The 18179-nt window shown below is 41.4% G+C and overlaps 1 protein-coding gene and 1 non-coding gene across 2 annotated transcripts; both read left to right on the top strand.

The window, feature by feature from the left end:
* Window positions 1-10455: 10455 nt before the first annotated feature.
* PIN4 (peptidylprolyl cis/trans isomerase, NIMA-interacting 4) lies at window positions 10456-15699 on the top strand. Its single transcript, XM_037057762.1, has 4 exons — window positions 10456-10601; window positions 13884-13957; window positions 14314-14433; window positions 14791-15699. The coding sequence occupies exons 1-4, from the start codon at window positions 10559-10561 to the stop codon at window positions 14947-14949; spliced, it is 396 nt and encodes a 131-aa protein (XP_036913657.1). The 5' UTR covers window positions 10456-10558; the 3' UTR covers window positions 14950-15699.
* LOC118995156 (U6 spliceosomal RNA) lies at window positions 13613-13719 on the top strand. The gene has a single exon (XR_005068217.1). It is a non-coding gene; the product is annotated as a U6 spliceosomal RNA (small nuclear RNA).
* Window positions 15700-18179: the final 2480 nt, after the last annotated feature.

Genomic DNA, 18179 nt, shown 5'->3' with positions numbered 1-18179 from the left:
CTGCTGGATGTACAAACTGTCAGCACAGGCAGTGGTCAGGACTGCAGAGAAATTTGGGAGTCCTTAGAATATTGACAGTTAAGAGCCTTGAGACTGGATGAGTTTGCCTAAGGATCAAAAGCAAAAAAGAGGAGAGAAGAGAGCTCAGGCTGAGCCTGGGGTCAGCCAATGTTTAGGTATCCAGTACAGAAGGAGCAACCAAGAAAGGAAATTGAGTTGTGAACTGCCAAGAGAAGGTCTCTAAATGACAGTGTTCCTGAGCCCTCTTGATCATGGGGCAGCTTGTGCTCAGGAAAACACACTAGGAAAATGCTGGCATATGCTACAGTAAGTTGAAAAGTAGGCTACAAAATGCTATGCAAATTATGATTGCAACTGTGTACAACCATGCACAGAGAATGCCTGGCCCATGTGCTCAGTAAACATTTGTTGAATGAATTAATGAAAAATTTAATAAACTTAGGAACAACAACCACGACACAACCACAAGGGAATAAACAAAACTGACAGCAGTTGTTAGTAGTGAGAAAGTTTTTCCAAAATTTCTCAGTGTTTTGTTATCTATTTTTTTCTAATGATGTTTTGCCAGTTTTTTGCATCCATTTGTCTCTGCTGCATTCAGAGATACTGTTCCCGGACACCCTGTAAGAATCCACAATGCCTGTTCTTCCCTACTTGTTTGGAGATCCTTGACACCGTTCCTGACCGGTTTAATTTTAATTCCATTCAGTTCCATCAACAAATATTTACTGAGTCATCTTCAGCCTAGAGAGATTATTAGTATATGGTGCCTCTGTTGTCACATTGCTCACAAAGGGAGATAGATGTGTAAACTTTGGGCAAAACTCACTCCCCCTCTAATCTCTCTTATTCAGTCTGTCCCTGAACTTTCATCCCTGTTTGTTTACACTTGCATGCTTCCACCCAGGTCCTTCCTGCTTCCAGCTGTGACCCTAGCCTTGCCCCTCCAGCTAGTCTTTTTATGTATCCAGTTGGGATAAACAAACCCCACCAGCAAATATGTGAAATAAACGGGTTGCAGTGAAGTTTCTACCACAAAGGTGATTTCTCTGAGTCCCTGCATAAACTGTCTTTTATGGACATGTGTTTATTGTGTATGTGTGACTGTCGTTACCCTTTATTTGTTGATAGCTCCTAAGGGTTGTCATAGATTTTGCTAGGAGAATGCAACTTACACTGTAAAACACCCACCATCCACCAGGAACTCAACTCACAGAGCTTTATGTTAATTGATACATTTGTCCACAGAAGGAAAGTACTGGCTCATGCAAACATAGTAATTGCTTTTGTTTGTTGAAAGCACACCATATGGCAAGCATTTTTGTAAGTGCTTTATTGAAATTAATTTTTTAATGCCCCCAGCATCCTATGAGAAAGATACTAGTATTACTTTGTTTTACAGATGAGGCCCAGAAATGTTAAGAAACTTGCCTGCAATGTTAGGTGATGAAAGTGGGATTCATAACCAGACAGTTGGATTCCAGTGCCACTTGCACTATACTCACTATAAACTTACGTATACAGGCACATCATATATCAGTTTTTATATTATTTTAAGTCCATTAACATTGATTGCTACCTGGTTTATACTGACCTCTTAAAGCAGCATTAACACACTTTCACATCATTCAACTAGAAGGGGCAAAACTTTGAGACACCAAAATGACTCATTAAACCATATGATTTTTATATTGTTTTGGGAGGAAGCATTTTGTTTAAGTTACAAAAGAGAAACATGTCTAGCATCACTAAAAACAATCACTATCTTGAAACGTTTTAGGTGTAATTCTAGTTTCAGAGGAGATAAGCTCCCCAAAGGCCTGCAATTAATTTATTTTTAAGATGTTTCAGCAGAGCAAAAACTACCACATTGGAACCTTGCCATGGCTCTGTTCCTTATAAAGCCAATTTAGTATTAGGCCAGAGTCTTTGGATGGCATCCAAAGAAGGTTTATTCCTGAAGTAATCAGAAACCCCTGCTAGATAGTGACTTTCCTTTCTGCAATGGTCCTATGGCCTGCACATAGAGAAAACATTTAATAGGCTTATTAAGTGACCAAGGCAGCTCTTTTAGGAATAACACGTAAGTGAAGAAACAGGCATCCTCATACGCAGTTAGTGAAAACAATGGCTGGTCCTGTCTTTGGAAGGAAGTTTGACAATTACTATCAAAATGCAAAATGCACATATCATTTGTCCCTAACCATTCCATGAGTGGGAATCTATCTTAAAGATAACTCACATATGTGTGAAATGTACATTCAAGATGTCCATTGAAGCAGTTTGTCAAGAGACCAGAAATCATCTCTAAATGTAAACCAATAGGCAACCTATTAAATAAATTATAATATATCCTTACAGTAGAATTCTATGCAGTCATTTAAAAGGGAGAAAATACTCATGGAATAGAATATTACCATCAATTTAAAAAACAACAAACTGCTGCTACTCACAAAAGGAGCAAGTTACAGATGACTACCTACTGTATGGTTTCATTCATATGAAGTTCAGAACTACCCTTTCTTGCCAAGATGGAGTAACAGGGACCAGATTTATCCTACTATCTAAAATACCAAAAAAAAGGCAGAATATATATAACTATGGAGTATGTTTTTCAAGATATGGCATCAGAAAATGAAGGATAGTGATCCCTGAGAGGCAGGAAACAAACTAAGTGAGCCTTACCATTGCCCTAGCTTCCTACTGTGTGACAGTTTCCAGGCCAATCATGCAACAAGGGGAACCCAGTTACAGCCCAGTGGACTTTCTGAGTTGAGTAAATGGAGCTAAGAGTTCAGGAAGGCCAAGGCAGCTAGAGTTAGCAGGACAGTATTCCAGAGAGGAGGGCACTGCACAGAAAGAGAAAACCTTAGAGATCTGTAGGTGGTATTTCTCAATCATTCAGATGGGTATTGATCAGTTTGGAGGAAACTGCCTGAAAGGAGCAGGGGCAACAAACAATTAGAACAGGAACAGAATTACAGAAATGTAGATCACATGGAGGGTTATCGGTTATCAGTGGGGAGGGGGAGGAGGGAGAATGGGGGAAAAGGTCCAGGGAATAGGAAACATAAATGGTAAATACAAAATAGACAGGAGGAGCTTAAGAATAGTATAGGAAATGGAGAAGTCAAAGAACTTATATGTATGATGCATGGACATGAATTGAGGTGGGGGATGCTGGTGGGAGGGGGTTGAAGGGTGGAGGGGAATAAAAGGAGGGGGAAATGGGATTACAGCATAATCAATAAAATATACTTTAAAAAGAGTCCTTAAAGAAATATAAAAATCTAGGACACACAGTATAAAAATTCACAATGTCTGGCATCTAACTAAATATTAACAGTGTAAGGTACAATTCCAAAATGGCTCCCCAAGACTTCCTGCCCTAGTCCCAAGAACTGTGACTATGGTTTGATAATATGCTCATGATTATGTTAAGTTTCACAGCAAAAGTGATTCAAGGGAGATAATTAGGATTACTAATTGATTGACTAGAGTTAATTAAAAGAGATTTCCTGGTAGACCCAATCTAATCACATTGAGATCTTAAAAGTAGTGAGTTTTCTCTCTCTAGTAGTAGAGAAGGAACTGTGAGAGATTCCAAATGTGAGAAGGATACAACATAGGATTATTGACTTGAAGATAAAGAGGCCTAAGTGTGAAGGAATTTGAGTGGCCTTGAGAAAGTCAGCCAGAAAAAACAAACACAACACGGATCTTGGTTCTACGGGTTCAAGGAAATGACTGTCAATCACTTGAGTTTGGAAGCGAATTCTTTGGAGATGACATGATGATCTATATAGAAAAATCACAAGAAACCCACACGCAAAATAAACAATCTCCTAGAGTTAATAAATGAGTTCAGTAAGGCCACGGGATATAAGGACAACATACAAAAACCTCAATTTTATTTCTACATAGTAGCAATGAACATGTGAAAACCTAAATTAAAACTACAGTATCACCCACAATCATCAAATAAAATACACAGATATGAATCTAAAAAATGCACGGGACTTATGCTGAAACTACAAAACACTGATAGAAAATATCAAAGAAGATCTAACTACATGGGAGTTATACTTTGTTTATGAATTGGAGGAGTCAACTAAGTAAGGATATCAATTCTCTCCAAAATATTTTATAGGTTTAACACCATTCCAATCAAAAAATACAAAGAAAACCCCTCAGCAACATTTTTTGTAGATACCGGTAAGATTATTCTAAAATGTGTATGGAAAGGTAAAAACAACTATAATAGCTACAAACAATTTTGAAAAATAAGAATAAAGTGGAAAAAGAATCACTCCATCCAATTTTAAGACTTAGTATGTAGCTACAATAATCAAGACTGTATGACATCACAGCCCTGGCTGGTGTGGCTCAGTGGATTGAGCACTGGCCTGTGAACCAAGGGGTTACTGGTTCACATCCCCCAAGGGGCCAGGTCCCCAGTGGGGGATGGGCACGTGAGAGGCAACCACACATTTGATGTTTCTCTCCCTCTCTCCCACCCTTCCCTTCTCTCTAAAAAGAAATAAATAAAATCTTTAAAAAAAGACTGACATTGTGTGATATTGGTAAAGAAATAGACACACAGATCAAGAAAACAGAATACTGAATCCAGAACAGACTCACACAATTACAGCTGGCTGACTTTTAACAAAAGTGCAAAAGCAATTTAATGAAGGATAGCTTTTCAACAAATGATGTTGGAGCAATTGGACATTTATAGGCCAAAAAAAGTCTTCAATCCAAACCTTACACCTTATTCAAAAACTAATTCAAATGGATAAAACTAACTCACAATTTTTTTAATCCTCACCCAAGGATTTGTTTATTGATTTGACAGGGGGGGAAAGGAAGGAGAAAGAGAGGGAGAGAAACATTAATGTGAGGGACAAACATCAATCGGTTGCCTCTTGCATGCACCCCAACCGGGGACCTGGATTGCAACCCAGGAATGTAAGCTGCAACCTTTTGGTTTGCAGAATTACACCCAACCAATGAGCCACGCCAACCAGGGCAAACTCACATATTTAAGTGTAAAACAGAAAACTTTTAGAAGAAAATTCTAAAATTTTCTGGCTGGTGTGGCTCACTGTGATTTTTTCCTAAGGAAAAAATCTTTGGGATGTAGAACTTGATAAAAAGTTCTTAGATGTGCCACCATAACCATGATCAGAAAAAAAATTAAGGACTTTTGGGCCCTGGCTGGTGTAGCTCAGTGGACTGAGCGCGGGCCTGCGAACCACACGATCGTGGTTCGATTCCCAGTCAAGGCACATGCCTGGGTTGCAGGCCAGTTCCCAGTAGGGGACGAATGAGAGTCAAACATACATTGATATTTCTCTCCTTCCCTTTCCCTCTAAAGATAAATGAATAAAATCTTTAAAAAAATAAGGACTTTTGTTCTGAAAACAAAAAAGAAGATCTCCTAAAGAGAATGAAAAGACAAGGTTAGAGACTGGGAGAAAATATTTGCAAACCACATACCTGACAAAGTACTCGTATCTAGAGTATATAAAGAGCTTTTGAAAATCAACATCTACAAAATAATCCAATCAGAAACAGGGCAAAAGGCATAACATTCATTTCACAGAAGAGGATATACAGACAGTAAATTAACACATGAGAAGATGTTCAACATCATTGGCCATTAGAGAAATGCAAATTAAAAATAACAATGAGGGGTGGGGGACAGTGGTGGGGGAAAATGCAGACAACTGTAATTTGACAACAATAAAATAATTTAAATTTAAAAAAATCACAATGAGATATCAGTACATATCTATCTAAGTGGCTAAAATAAAAAAATTGTGATAACTCAAAATGTTAGATGGGGAAACTGGATCACTCACACATTGCTGGTGGGTATGTGAAATGGTATAGCCACTCTGGAAAAGAGCATGGCAGTTTTTTTACAAAACTAAACATGCAATTTACTATACAACTCAGCAACTACACTCCTGGAAATAATCCTAGAGAAATGAAAACATGCATCCACACCAAAATCTGTACACAATGTTTATAGCCACTGTATTTGTTGTATCCCTACCTGGAAACATCCCAGACGTTTTTCATTGAGTGAATGGTTAAACAAACGGTGCTTCATCTATAGCATGGACCACTACTCAAAATCACATGTTAGAGATAACCCTGGGCACTTTGGGAGTTCAAAGGGGTACTTAGCCTAGCCTGAGAGAAGGTGGAGAAGTGGATCAGTGAAGGCTTCCAAGAGAAAGAAGCACCTGAGCTTGATTTTGAAATGTAAATGAGAGTTAGCTAGATCCAAAATGGGGGAAGAGCATTCAGGTAGAGACCAGCATATGCAAAGGCATGAAGTCTGAACTACACACTTGAGGGCCTATAAATGGTAATAAATCGGTTGGGGCCCAGTGGGGACTAACAAGAGATGAGCCTGCAGATAGCAGCAGAATAGCCTTAGGGCCTCCAGGCTAAGCAGCCTCTCAACATCTGGTAGCTACTGAAGGGTCTTAATTAAGGAAGTGGGCGTCAAATCTGTTTTTGAAAGTTGTCAGACGCTGGGGAAGGTAGTTTGGAGGGTGGTAAGACTGACGACTGAGAGGGTAACGTGGAGGCTGTTCCAATGGTCCAGAGAATGTGCAAAAGGTTGTGGCAGCAGAGAAGAGCATGGGGGATGAGCACAAGAGACGTTTGGTGAATCCTAGTAAAGTGTTCATTGTTCACTGTAAAATGTTGAAGAGCAGGTGAGAAGAGTTATTTCAGAGGCAGAATCCACTGGCCATGGAGACCAGATCCTGAAGGTGAGGATACAGAAGACCTCTTCCCTACTGTCCCCTCTCTGCCTTTGTAACAGTGCTGCACCTGCCCACTGTCCCCGGCCGAGGCAGTGTTCTTTCTCCTTGCCTCAGTGCTCAGAACCAACACACACTGGTGCATAAGCCAGAGGAGCATTTAATCTCTGTCCCATGGTGGCTGAGGTAACTTGGCCTTGACACTTCTTGAGCACTGTGTTCCCTTGTGAGGCCTCAGATCCCCAGGAAGCTGAGAACAAAGGGAACTGGGTGTTCATGGATTTCATTTAGGGGATGGCAAAGCAAGTCATCATCCCTTAAAAAGCAAGGGTACCAGCTTGGGAGTCAGACAGACCTGAGTTCAGAGCCCAACCATGCCACAGTCTTTAGCTGTAAAACCTAAAAGACATTTCTTAACCTCTCTGAGCTTGTTTCTTCAGCTCTAAAATGACAATGGTGATTCTCTGTAACAAGACTTGTGAAAACTAAAAGAGATAGTGAAGGGAAAGCTCCAGGGTCATGCTACATATGCTATTTGTGTTGGCTGTTATCCATGGTCTCAAATGAACACTGCCTTTGACAAAATCCATCTCACTAGATACTGGAATATTAGTGCCTCCAGAAACTGCAGCTCTTTTGCTTAGACAATGCTGGATAAACATAGACAGAACCTTCTCTGAAGCCCTTTCTTTTTTTAAAGCATATTTGATTGATTATGCTATTACAGTTGTCCCAATTTTTTTCTCCCCTGTATCCCCCTCCACCCTGTTTCAGCATTCCCGCCCCCCTAGCTCATGTCCATGGGTTGTACATATGAGTTCTTTGGTAAAGCCCTTTCTTAAAAACCAGTTGTTCAAAGCTCCATTATCCCATTGCAGGCATGTAACAACATCATGAAAAGCAGAAAGTTCTTCAGCCACTGACTAGGCTCAGGAGCTGCATCTATCCAATCAGCAATATACCAAAATCGATTTGCCATAATGGGTGGCTACTTTTGCAGGTGGCTGATCTCATCCACTGTGTATTTTTTATTTTTTATTTTATTTTTTATGTATTCTTTTTCCTGGTTTCAATTTCCAAAGGGTGGCCTTTTTCTATCCCTGTCCCCAGAGTCTGAGACCCAGAGTTCCCCATACATTGACTACCTCTGAATGGGATCAACTAGATTGCTGTTTTCTTGCTTCCAGCCCCCTTTTCAGAATAAGCTCTGCTGGGATCTCAAATGGAAAAGACACTACAGCCCTTTGGTTGTAGAGCAGATTGGGCAGAACAGTAACTCTGGGTGAAGGTTTGTGAACTTCTCTCCTGGGAAGAGAGCTGCCAGATTTCCTTCCTGCTTTTGCTTGTTTAAGAAATGCATGGAAGAATCAGTTTGAGGAGATAATTAACAGAAAATATAACTGGCAGCCATTCCTGGCTCTGACTCATTGTGCACACTCCTGCAGTCGTTACCATGGTTTCAGGGCTGAAGTCTTCTCCTCTGTGCCCCCTGCCTATTCCTCTGTTGGTTCGTCACTCTGTTCCACAGACTCCTCCACAGTTGGCCTCCACAGACTGGTTCAGACTTAAACCTGTACAGAAGCTAGCTTCTTTGTTGTTTCACAAATAACATTTATTGCCTTTTTTCTTGGTAGTAAAAAAAATATGCCAGTTGACATAAACTGAATATGAACAGGAAAAAAAATGAAAATTAGTCACAAACTCATATTCCAGAACACAAGATTTTATGATATTTCCCTCCCCATATTTTTATGACATACACTGCATAGTTGAGATCGAACATGATTTTGTGTCTGTCTCTAAAGTGCTTTTAACCCCAAAACCCCTCCCACAGATTTGTGGCTATCTTTTTCTCCTTTGAGTTTTGGTCCTTCAAGCACTATTTTGGGCAAATTCAGCCTCTTGCACAGGCTCACTTATTATTGTTGCTGCTGTTGTTTACTGTACTGCACAGAGCTCTCATAATATTCCCTGCACTAAGCACATCAGCCATTAAACACTGGCTCTTCACTGGGACCTGAACTCTGTTTCACTCTCATATCAAGACTACATAGCCAATGGTCTCAAAAAAGGCTGCTTCATATGAACACCCACAAGTAAAGACGCCTCCTGGCTGTGGGTAAAGCCGATGAACATCAGGCCACACTGTCATTATCAAAGCCCACCCCACATCTTCCAGTTGGACTTGGCAGGTCAGTATGTGGCTCCTATGGGATCTACCTCAGAAGTGAGGGAGCAATGATCCCTTTGCTCTAGTTGTGCTCCCCACAGTTGATCACTGCCAATCTGAAATAAGGTGTACCCAAGATGTACTGTGTCCAGAAATCACAGCAGCACAAAGTGAGGGGGCTGCTTCTTATGTATGAGATGGAGGTGGGCATGGTCTCAGAAATACCTGACACACTGGGGTCAGCACAAAACATCCCAGTCCATCAAGGCTGTCTCCAAAAACTAAACTCTGAGCTGAACCACCTATAGGTTCTGGCTGGCAGTAGAAGCCGGCACAGCTATCTTGTGGAGTGGAGGGAAAGCCCTGACCTTATATATAAATTGGGGGGAAGGGGTTGCGGGTTAGGGGAGAAAGTGTGAGGACACAAATTGAAAACTCATTTATCTTAAGCTAATACTGTATGAACTAGTCATTGTTTTATGTGCTTTATGAATATGAACTTATTTAATTCTAATAACATCTTGTAAGTAGGTACTATTATCATCAACAACTCCATTTTACAGATGATGAAACTGAGCCAAAGAGACTGAAGTAACTTCACCGTCACAGAGCTAGTAGCCAGATGGTACAGAAGGGATTTGAAACCAGGAATCTGGCTCAAGAACCCATGGTTTTAACTACTATACTATGCTGCACCATTACAGCAATTTTGGAAAATACACAGGAACATACATAAGAACCTGTGCTAGCACCACTGGTCATATTTTGCTAGGCAGCCTTCCTGTCCTTTATATGCATGTATTATATAGTACTCTATATACTTTTTAAAAAAGGAATATTCTACAGCTTGGTCAGTAATGTACCTTAAAGTCATTTCCCGTGTCTATAGACAGCTTTACTCTCATTATTGTAAATGGCACATATCATTTTCTGTGGTTGAAACATTATTTTTTAAGCAATGTCCTACAGCTTCCAATTTTTCTCCATGAGAATTCTGGAAGAGGCAGAGGGGTGAGAGCCTTTTTTGAAAACTATCCTTTGAACTCAATCAGCTACAGCTGCAAAATAAATTTTAGACATGAAAAAAATCGCAAGGGTAGGCGGGCTAGTGTGTAGCAGGGGCAGGAGGAGGGGGCAGCCACCAAGGCTCTTCCCGCTTTCCCTTTGTCTGGGGAGCACGCGGGATTGGCTAGAGTTGGCGCCGAGAGACTGCAGAGGCTAGCGGCTTTCACTGCGCATGCGCACAGGGTGTAAGGTTGGGATGGCCAGGAAACAGGAGAGCGGTTTCGCGCAAATTAGGGGGCGAGAAAGATTGAACAAAAAGCGCGGAGGCGGGGTTTCCTGCCCCGCTTTACCTTGGGCCCCGCCCCAGCCCAAGCTTCTTATTGGTCAGGCACCTTCAGCCATATTGGTCCAAGAGCCAAAGGCCTGGGCCTGCCCCAAGATATGCCTGCCTCCGGAGCCGCAGCAAAAAGGGTCCATTTTGCTGCCGCTTTCAGGCATTTGTGTGGGACAAGCCCAGGGGGCTTGAAGGGGCTTTGCTCGGCAACCGATACAGTTGGAAAGTCAACATCAAGTTTCGAAGATGCCGCCTAAAGGAAAAAGCGGTTCTGGAAAAGGGGGGAAAGGTAGAGCGGCCAGAGCAACCAGGGAGAAAGGGGTCGGGTAAGAGGGGTGGGACCTGATCGGCGATCCCCGGGGTCCGGGACAGAGGCCTCGGGCAGTCAGTGACCCGGAAGTGATTATGGTGGGCTTCTCTGGAAAACTTTAATTTAAAAAGTATGGGGCTGGCTGGTGTGGCTCAGTGGATTGAAAGCTGGCCTACAAACTAGGGGGTTGCTGGTTTGATTCCCGGTCAGGGTGCATGCCTGGGTTGCGGGCTGGGTCCCCGGTGGGGGGCGTGTGAGAGGCGGCCGCGCATTGATGTTTCTCTCCCTCTCTTTCCTTTCACCTCTCTCTAAAAGTAAATAAAATCTTTTAAAAAAGGTATGGGAATTAGGTGATAGGTAGAAGAGGACAAGGAACTAAGAGAAAATTTTGTTTGCGGAAAACTTGGGAGTGAGGCTGATGTGAAGGATCCAGTAGAGTTTCAGAGGTAAAGTTACAGAGGAGTGAGATTTAGGAGAAAACGGGGTCCGGGGCAGAGGTGAAGCAGTTGAGCTTTGAAGAGTCCTGATGCTTGAGGCCACAAGGACAAAGATGGGGATGAGTGGTTGTAAAAGTTGGGGACCGAGAGTGAGGAAGGGGTGGAGTTCGTGGGAGATTGTACTTAATGGCCTCAGTTTCCCTTTTTTAAAGACTTTATTTATTTTTAGAGGAGAAGGGAGGGAAAGAAACATCCATCAGATTGCTCTCGCACACCCCTAACTTGGGACCTGGCCTGCAACCCAGGCATGTGCCCTGACCAGAATCCATCTGGTGACCTTTGGGTCTGTGGGATGACGACCAACCTATGAGCCACACCAGTGGCCTCAAGTTCTTAATCTTAATAAAGTGGAAGGCAAGGGTAATTTTTAAGGCTAAGAGCCAGGGACTCAGCAGGAGTCTTGAAAGTGGTAAAGATTTGGAATAGTGTCTGAAGGTGATGTGAGGAGGGATGAAGGACTAATAAAAGGATTGCCCCGAGGGATGGCAGCCTAAGATTGAAGGCCATGAATTTGTAGAAGACACATTCTGCACAGTCGTGATTTACCTACTTCCAGGCAATTGGCACAATATGGGATTGAAAAGAGGTATAGCCTTGAGCCAAGGTTGAGGTTTTGTTGGGCAATGATACTAGAAGGGTAGCAACCCAAGTGAATTAAGGGTGCTAGTGGGAAGGGATGAAGTTCAGATGATCAAGCATGGGTTCCAGACTGGGAAGGGAAGGAGAAGTCTGAAAGTGCAGGGGAACGTAGCTGGATAAAGGGACTGAAGGTGGGGGTGGTTTCTGTAAAGTCAAAGAGCCAGTGTTGTGGGAATGAGGCATATGAATGCTGGAAGAACAGGAAGTTGGAGCCAGAGACTGAACTACTAGTTCTGAGCAGCACGGTGTCATCATGTGCCTCTGGGAGCAAGTGTCCTGGAGTAAGAAAGTATGCACATTTGGGAAGGAGGTCCAGAAATATGCAGTTAGGTTGTCGGATGACTCCTCAATGTAGATAGTGAGCTCATCTAAGATGATGGCAGGAGTGAGAGTGGAAAGGAAGCCTGAAGCTGATGCCAAAGTCTTCAGTCAAAGAGAGTGAGGTGACAGAAGATGACAGCATCCAATGGGGGAGAGGATAGGATAACCAGAAGGCATCATCATTCAACATGACTATGCAGCAGATCCACTTAAGAGTTTGATGTAGTCCTGGCTGGTGTGGCTCAGTGGATTGAGCCTCAGCCTTCGAACTGAAAGGTCACTGCTTTGACTGCCAATCAGCAGACAAGCCTGGGTTGCGGGCAGGTCCCTGGTCAGGCCGTGTGAGAGGCAACAGATGAATGTTTCTCTCACACACCAGTGTTTCTCTCCCTCTCTTTCTCCCTGCCTTCCCTGCTCTTTAAAAATAAATTTTAAAGAAGAGTTTGATGTGGTGAAACTCCTTCAACAGTAATACGTCCTTCAGCATTTGGTGGTCAGTACAGTATTTTGGTTTTTCAATTTAGTTGAAATTTATTTAACAAGTGTGTGCCAGGCACTGTGCTAGCCTTTGGAGCTATGTGTATGTTGGAGTGTCCTGATTAAAACTTTTCAATGGCTCCCTATTACTTCAAGGATAAATTCCAAGTTCCTTAACAGGACCTAAAGGCCTTCATGCCCTAACCCTCAGCTACATCCCCTGGGCTCATCTCACAGCACTCCCACCTCAGATTACGCTTTGTCCATAGTTTCCAACACATACCTTCCTGTTCTTCTACCATAGAGAATCACCTCACCCTTGCTTTTTCTTTACCTGGTCAGTGCCCATACATCCAGAAGCCTTCCCTGACTGGCTGAAATGTCCCTCTGTGCTTCCCTGGCCCGTGTTCATAGGTCATAGATCGTTCTCCTGAAATGATCTGTTTGCATATCTGAGAGCAAATGAGCCCTGTGAAGAAAGGTACCATGGGTTATTCATCTTTATATTCCCAGTGTCTGGACCTTAGTACTTATTTAGGAAATGTTTATTGACCTGAACATTTAATCCAGCAATAGTTCTTAGGAAAAACAGCCTCTAACAGTAAGTATGTTGCCATTGGCACAGAAGTGGACGATGTAGTAAAATGATATACTAGTAAAACGTAAGTTTCTGCCAGTGGTCATTAATCTGAATATTGATTAACTTTTCTTAGGACGCTATCTATCGATTAACAATGTAGCAGACTCTGGGAATTTGGACATAAATGTATTCTGTAGCCAAGTATGGGTGGTGGGGAATTTGATCTTTATTTAAAATATATTCCTAGAGATTTTACATATTGGAATTGTGAGTACTCGAATATGTAGTTGCAGTGCTTATTAGAAATTTTACAAGAGATCAGGGGTTTTCACTTAGAAGGCAGGACATCAAACTGGATCCAGACAATGCACCCGGCTTCTGGGACTCTCATTCGATCATCAGCACACTCACCTATGTACCTGTTTTCCAGTAAAGGATTTATGTGGGGCACAAATTTCCCATTTTAAGAGAAATGAGTGGTCGTTTCAGCAACACATACACTAAAATTGGAACAATACAGAGAAGATTATCATGGCCCCTGCTCAAGGATGACATGCAAATTCATGAAGCAATCCATATTTTTGTAAAAATGGGAGTGAGTCATAGATAACTTAGCTTGATGTAGTTACGTGTCTGGCAGAGTTCCCTTTTGAAACTTGGTGCTGTGACAAGATCAACTCCTGTTATTTGGACCTTCCTGTGATCAAGGTGCAGTTTAAATGAGTACCTGTCATCTCTTCTCTAAAGGGGGAGCAGCATCTGGGAGCGACAGTTCTGACAAGAAGTCTCAGGGTCCCAAAGGTGGTGGCAATGCAGTAAAGGTGAGTTACTAGTTCCTTTTTTCCATGTTAAATGTAAATCTCATATGTACATGTGTTACTTTGGTACACATAAAAGGAAAAGACAGTTTGCTTAACTCATTCTAAGGGAACAGGCCAACATTGATAGAAAAATCAAGATAACATACAATTAGAAATTACAGACCAATCTCACTTACGAAAAGTAATTCCTTTTAAAAATGTGCTCTGGCTGGTGCAGCTCAGTGGACTGAATGCGGGCCTATGAATCAAAGGGTTGCCAGTTGGATTCCCAGTCTACTGTGTACTGACTACTGTATTGTGAATAAATGATTCGTTTGGATCTCCAGGTATTATACAAACATATTTTTTCCTTGTAGGTCAGGCATATTCTGTGTGAGAAACATGGAAAAATCATGGAAGCCTTGGAAAAGTTAAAGTCCGGAATGAGATTCAATGAAGTGGCCACACAATATAGTGAAGATAAAGCCAGGCAAGGGGTATGTTACTCTTATCATTTAATATGATCTGTCCCCCAACACTCAGGGTTATTTCTACATTTTGCCATTAATTTTAGCCATATCTTGGTTTGAAGATCTTAAAAACAGAAATGTCCAACTTGTAAATAGTTGAATGTGGGTGACCTGTATCTAAGCCTAGGTATGACCAAAATCGCACTGGCAACATTATGACTGCTTGTGGATTCAGTGCAGAGTAGGACTTCTGTCCATTTGTCCTGTCTAGCCTACTTCTCTACAGCCCAAATGAAGAAACCTAGGAACCTTACCATTCAAGCTACAATAGAACCTGTTCCCTCTGCAGAGCCATTGACACCACATATCTTTTGGGTTTTTCAGGGTGACCTGGGTTGGATGACCAGAGGGTCCATGGTGGGACCATTTCAAGAAGCAGCATTCGCTTTGCCTGTAAGCGGCCTGGACAAGCCTGTGTTTACAGACCCTCCAGTTAAGACAAAATTTGGATATCATATCATTATGGTCGAAGGGAGAAAATAAAATTGTGTGGAATACAGAATGTATTTTATACATTCTATTTAGTTCTTTAAAAAATGTTAAATAATCCTTATATTTTATGAACTCTGTCATTGTGGTTTTGTAAGTGCAAAATTGGGTGGGTAGAGGTTGCTATACACTACAGTAGGTGTTCGGTCAGTGGTTCTCCAAGATGGATCAAGCAGACTCCTTTTAACCTGTCATTCCTTTCCTCCCACAACTAATTTATCTGATTCTCAGTATATCCGTAAGTTAATGTAGAAACCATCTCTAGGGGAGTCAGATATCAGCTCCCACTATTCACACATTGAATTGGGCAGCAAAAAGACAGATCAGCATATGAAAATCATAACATGGGTTCCTAGACAACACTTCTTTTATATGTTAGTCAACTGTGATCTGCCAGGACAATTATTAGCTCCACTGTCTTAACTTAGTACATGGAACACAAATGGCCATTCAACATTAACTCCTGTGTTTTAAAATAAATCTTTATTGGTGGGGAGAGAGGCACTCAGTTCTTCTGCTGGGTGTTTGTACCAGACGGAGCAGCCATTCACCAAGTGTTGGTTAAAGGGAGAAATGTCAGTATGAAAACATTTGCTCATCTTCAAATGTATAGTTTATGTGTGACCAACCTTCCCAGGACTAATGTTTTATGTGTCTCCATTTTTTAAATTTATAATTCCATATTTATATCCTCAGGCAGGACTTAAATAAATAGATAAATAAAATGAAACTTCGCCAACACAACTATGTGATTCTTGATACTCATTTGACATGCCCACATTATGCCACATAGTTGCAACTTCACCTCCAGACCTAAGTTTCCCATTTTGGAAGGGTTTCTGAGCACCCCAGCAGGCTATGCCTTCTTATTTTTCCCCACGGAGCAGACTAAAAGGTGCCCCTGGGATCCAGATATACCAGTATGATAGAAGTATTCAAACTAGTAGGTATAAGATGAAACTGCATTAAAAACAACATTTGAAACAATGTCTCTAAATAAGTGGTATCAGCCCTGGCTGATATGGCTCAGTGGATTCAGTGCTGGCATGCAAATTGAAAGGTTGCCAGTTTGATTCCTGGTCAGGGCACATGCTTGTGTTGTGGGTCAGGTCCTGGGTTGGAGGTGTGCAACAGGCAACCAATAGATGTTTCTCTCCTCTTATTTCTCCCGCCCTGTCTCTAAAAAAAATAAACAAAATCTTTTTTAAAAAGATATAAGCCCTGGCTGGTGTAGTTTAGTGGATTGAGCGTGGGCTGCGAATCAAAGGGTTGCTGGTTTGATTTCCAGTCACAACACATGCCTGGGTTTTGGGCCAGGTCTCCAGTAGGGGCCACATGAGAGGCAACCACACAATGATGTTTCTCTCCCTCTCTTTCTTCCTCCCTTCCCCTGTCTCTAAATATAAATAAATAAAAATCTTTTAAAAATATATAAATGAAGGCGATCAATTCTGAAAATCTTTTTTAAAATATATTTTATTGATTACGCTATTACAGTTGTCCCATTTTTCTCCCATTTTTTCCTTTCTGTCCTGTACGCCCCTCGCACCAGCAATCCCCCACCTTAGTTCATGTCAGTGGGTCATATATATAAGTTCTTTAGCTTCTTCATTTCCTATTTCTTTTTTTAAATTTTTTTCCAATTTTTTTATTTAATTATTTTTCAAGTACAGTCTTCTGTCTATTACTCCCATCCTATCCCACCCCCGGGTTCCCCCCTCCTCCCATTTCCACCCTTCTCAGTTGTCCATGTATCCTTTATATATGTTCCTCTAAATCCCTCCCCTATTTCCCCTGAAATTCCCTCCCCTCTCCCCTCTGGTCACTGTAGGCCTGTTCTCTATTTCAGTGTCTTTGGTTATATTTTGCTTGCTTGTTTGATTTGTTGTTTGGCTTCCTGTTAAAGGTGAGATCATACGGTATTTGTCCTTCAACGCCTGGCTTATTTCACTCAGCATAATGCTTTCCAGTTCCATCCATGATGTTGCAAAAGGTAGGAGCTCCTTCTTTCTTTCTGCAACATAAAATTCCATTGTGTATATGTACCATAGTTTTTTGATCCATTCATTTACCGACGGGAACCTAGGTTGCTTCCAACTCTTGGCTATTGTAAATTGTGCTGCTATGAACATTGGGATGCATATGTTCTTTGGGATTGGTGTTTTAGAGTTCTTAGGATACAATCCTAGCAGTGGAATTGCTGGGTCAAAAGGCAAGTCCAATTTTAGTTTTCTGAGAAAAATTCCATACTGTTTTCCATAATGGTTATACCAGGCTGCAATCCCACCAACAGTGGACCAGAGTCCCCTTTTCCCCACACCCTCTCCAACATTTGTTGTTTATTGCTTTGTTTATGATAGCCATTCTCACCGGTGTAAAGTGGTACCTCATTGTGGTTTTAATTTGCATCTCTCTGATAGCAAGCGATATTGAGCATCTCTTCATGTGTCTCTGGATCCTCTGTATGTCCTCCTTGCAGAAGTGTCTGTTCAAATCCTTTCCCCATTTTTTAATTGTGTTAGTTGTCTTCTTAGAGTGAAGTCGTGTGAGTTCTTTGTATATTTTGGAGATTAAACCTTTGTCTGAGGTATCATTGGCAAATATGTTTTCCCATACACTTGGTTGTCATTTTATTTTAATGCTGTTTTCTTTACCCACACAGAAGCTTTTTATTTTGATGAGATCCCATTTGTTTATTCTTTCCTTTATATTCCTTGCTCTAGGGGACGCATCAGTTAAAATGTTGATGCGTGAAATATCTGATATTTTCCTGCCAATGTTCTCCTCTGGGACTTTAATGGTGTCACGGCTTATATTTAAGTCTTTTATCCACCTTGAATTAATTTTGGTGTATGCTGTAAGTTGGTGCTCAAGTTTCATTTTTTTGCATGTAGCTGTCTACTTCTCCCAACACCATTTGTTGAAGAGGCTATTATTAGCCCATTTTATGTTGCTGCCCCCTTTGTCAAATATTAATTGACTGTAGAGAGTTGGGTTTATTTCTGGGTTCTCTATTCTGTTCCATTGGTCTATGTGCCTGTTTTTATGCCAGTACCAGGCTGTTTTGATTACAGTGGCCTTGTAATACAGTTTGATATCAGGTATTGTGATCCCTCCTACTTTGTTCTTCTTTCTTAACATTGCAGCTGCTATTCGGGGTCTTTTATGGTTCCATATAAATTTTTGAAGTGTTTGTTCTATGTCTGTGAAATATGCCATTGGTA

The sequence above is a fragment of the Sturnira hondurensis genome, unplaced genomic scaffold (assembly GCF_014824575.4).
Source record: "Sturnira hondurensis isolate 20B ecotype Veracruz unplaced genomic scaffold, ASM1482457v3 Scaffold0000982, whole genome shotgun sequence".
Lineage (NCBI taxonomy): Eukaryota > Metazoa > Chordata > Mammalia > Chiroptera > Phyllostomidae > Sturnira > Sturnira hondurensis.
This window is presented reverse-complemented; position numbering and strand designations above follow the sequence as displayed.

Coding starts and splice junctions, on each gene's coding strand:
- PIN4 (XM_037057762.1), top strand. CDS start 10,559: ATGCCGCCTAAAGGAAAAAGCGGTTCTGGAAAAGGGGGGAAAG. Junction 10,602..13,883: donor TTCTGGAAAAGGGGGGAAAG/GTAGAGCGGCCA, acceptor TCTTCTCTAAAG/GGGGAGCAGCATCTGGGAGC. Junction 13,958..14,313: donor GTGGTGGCAATGCAGTAAAG/GTGAGTTACTAG, acceptor TTTTCCTTGTAG/GTCAGGCATATTCTGTGTGA.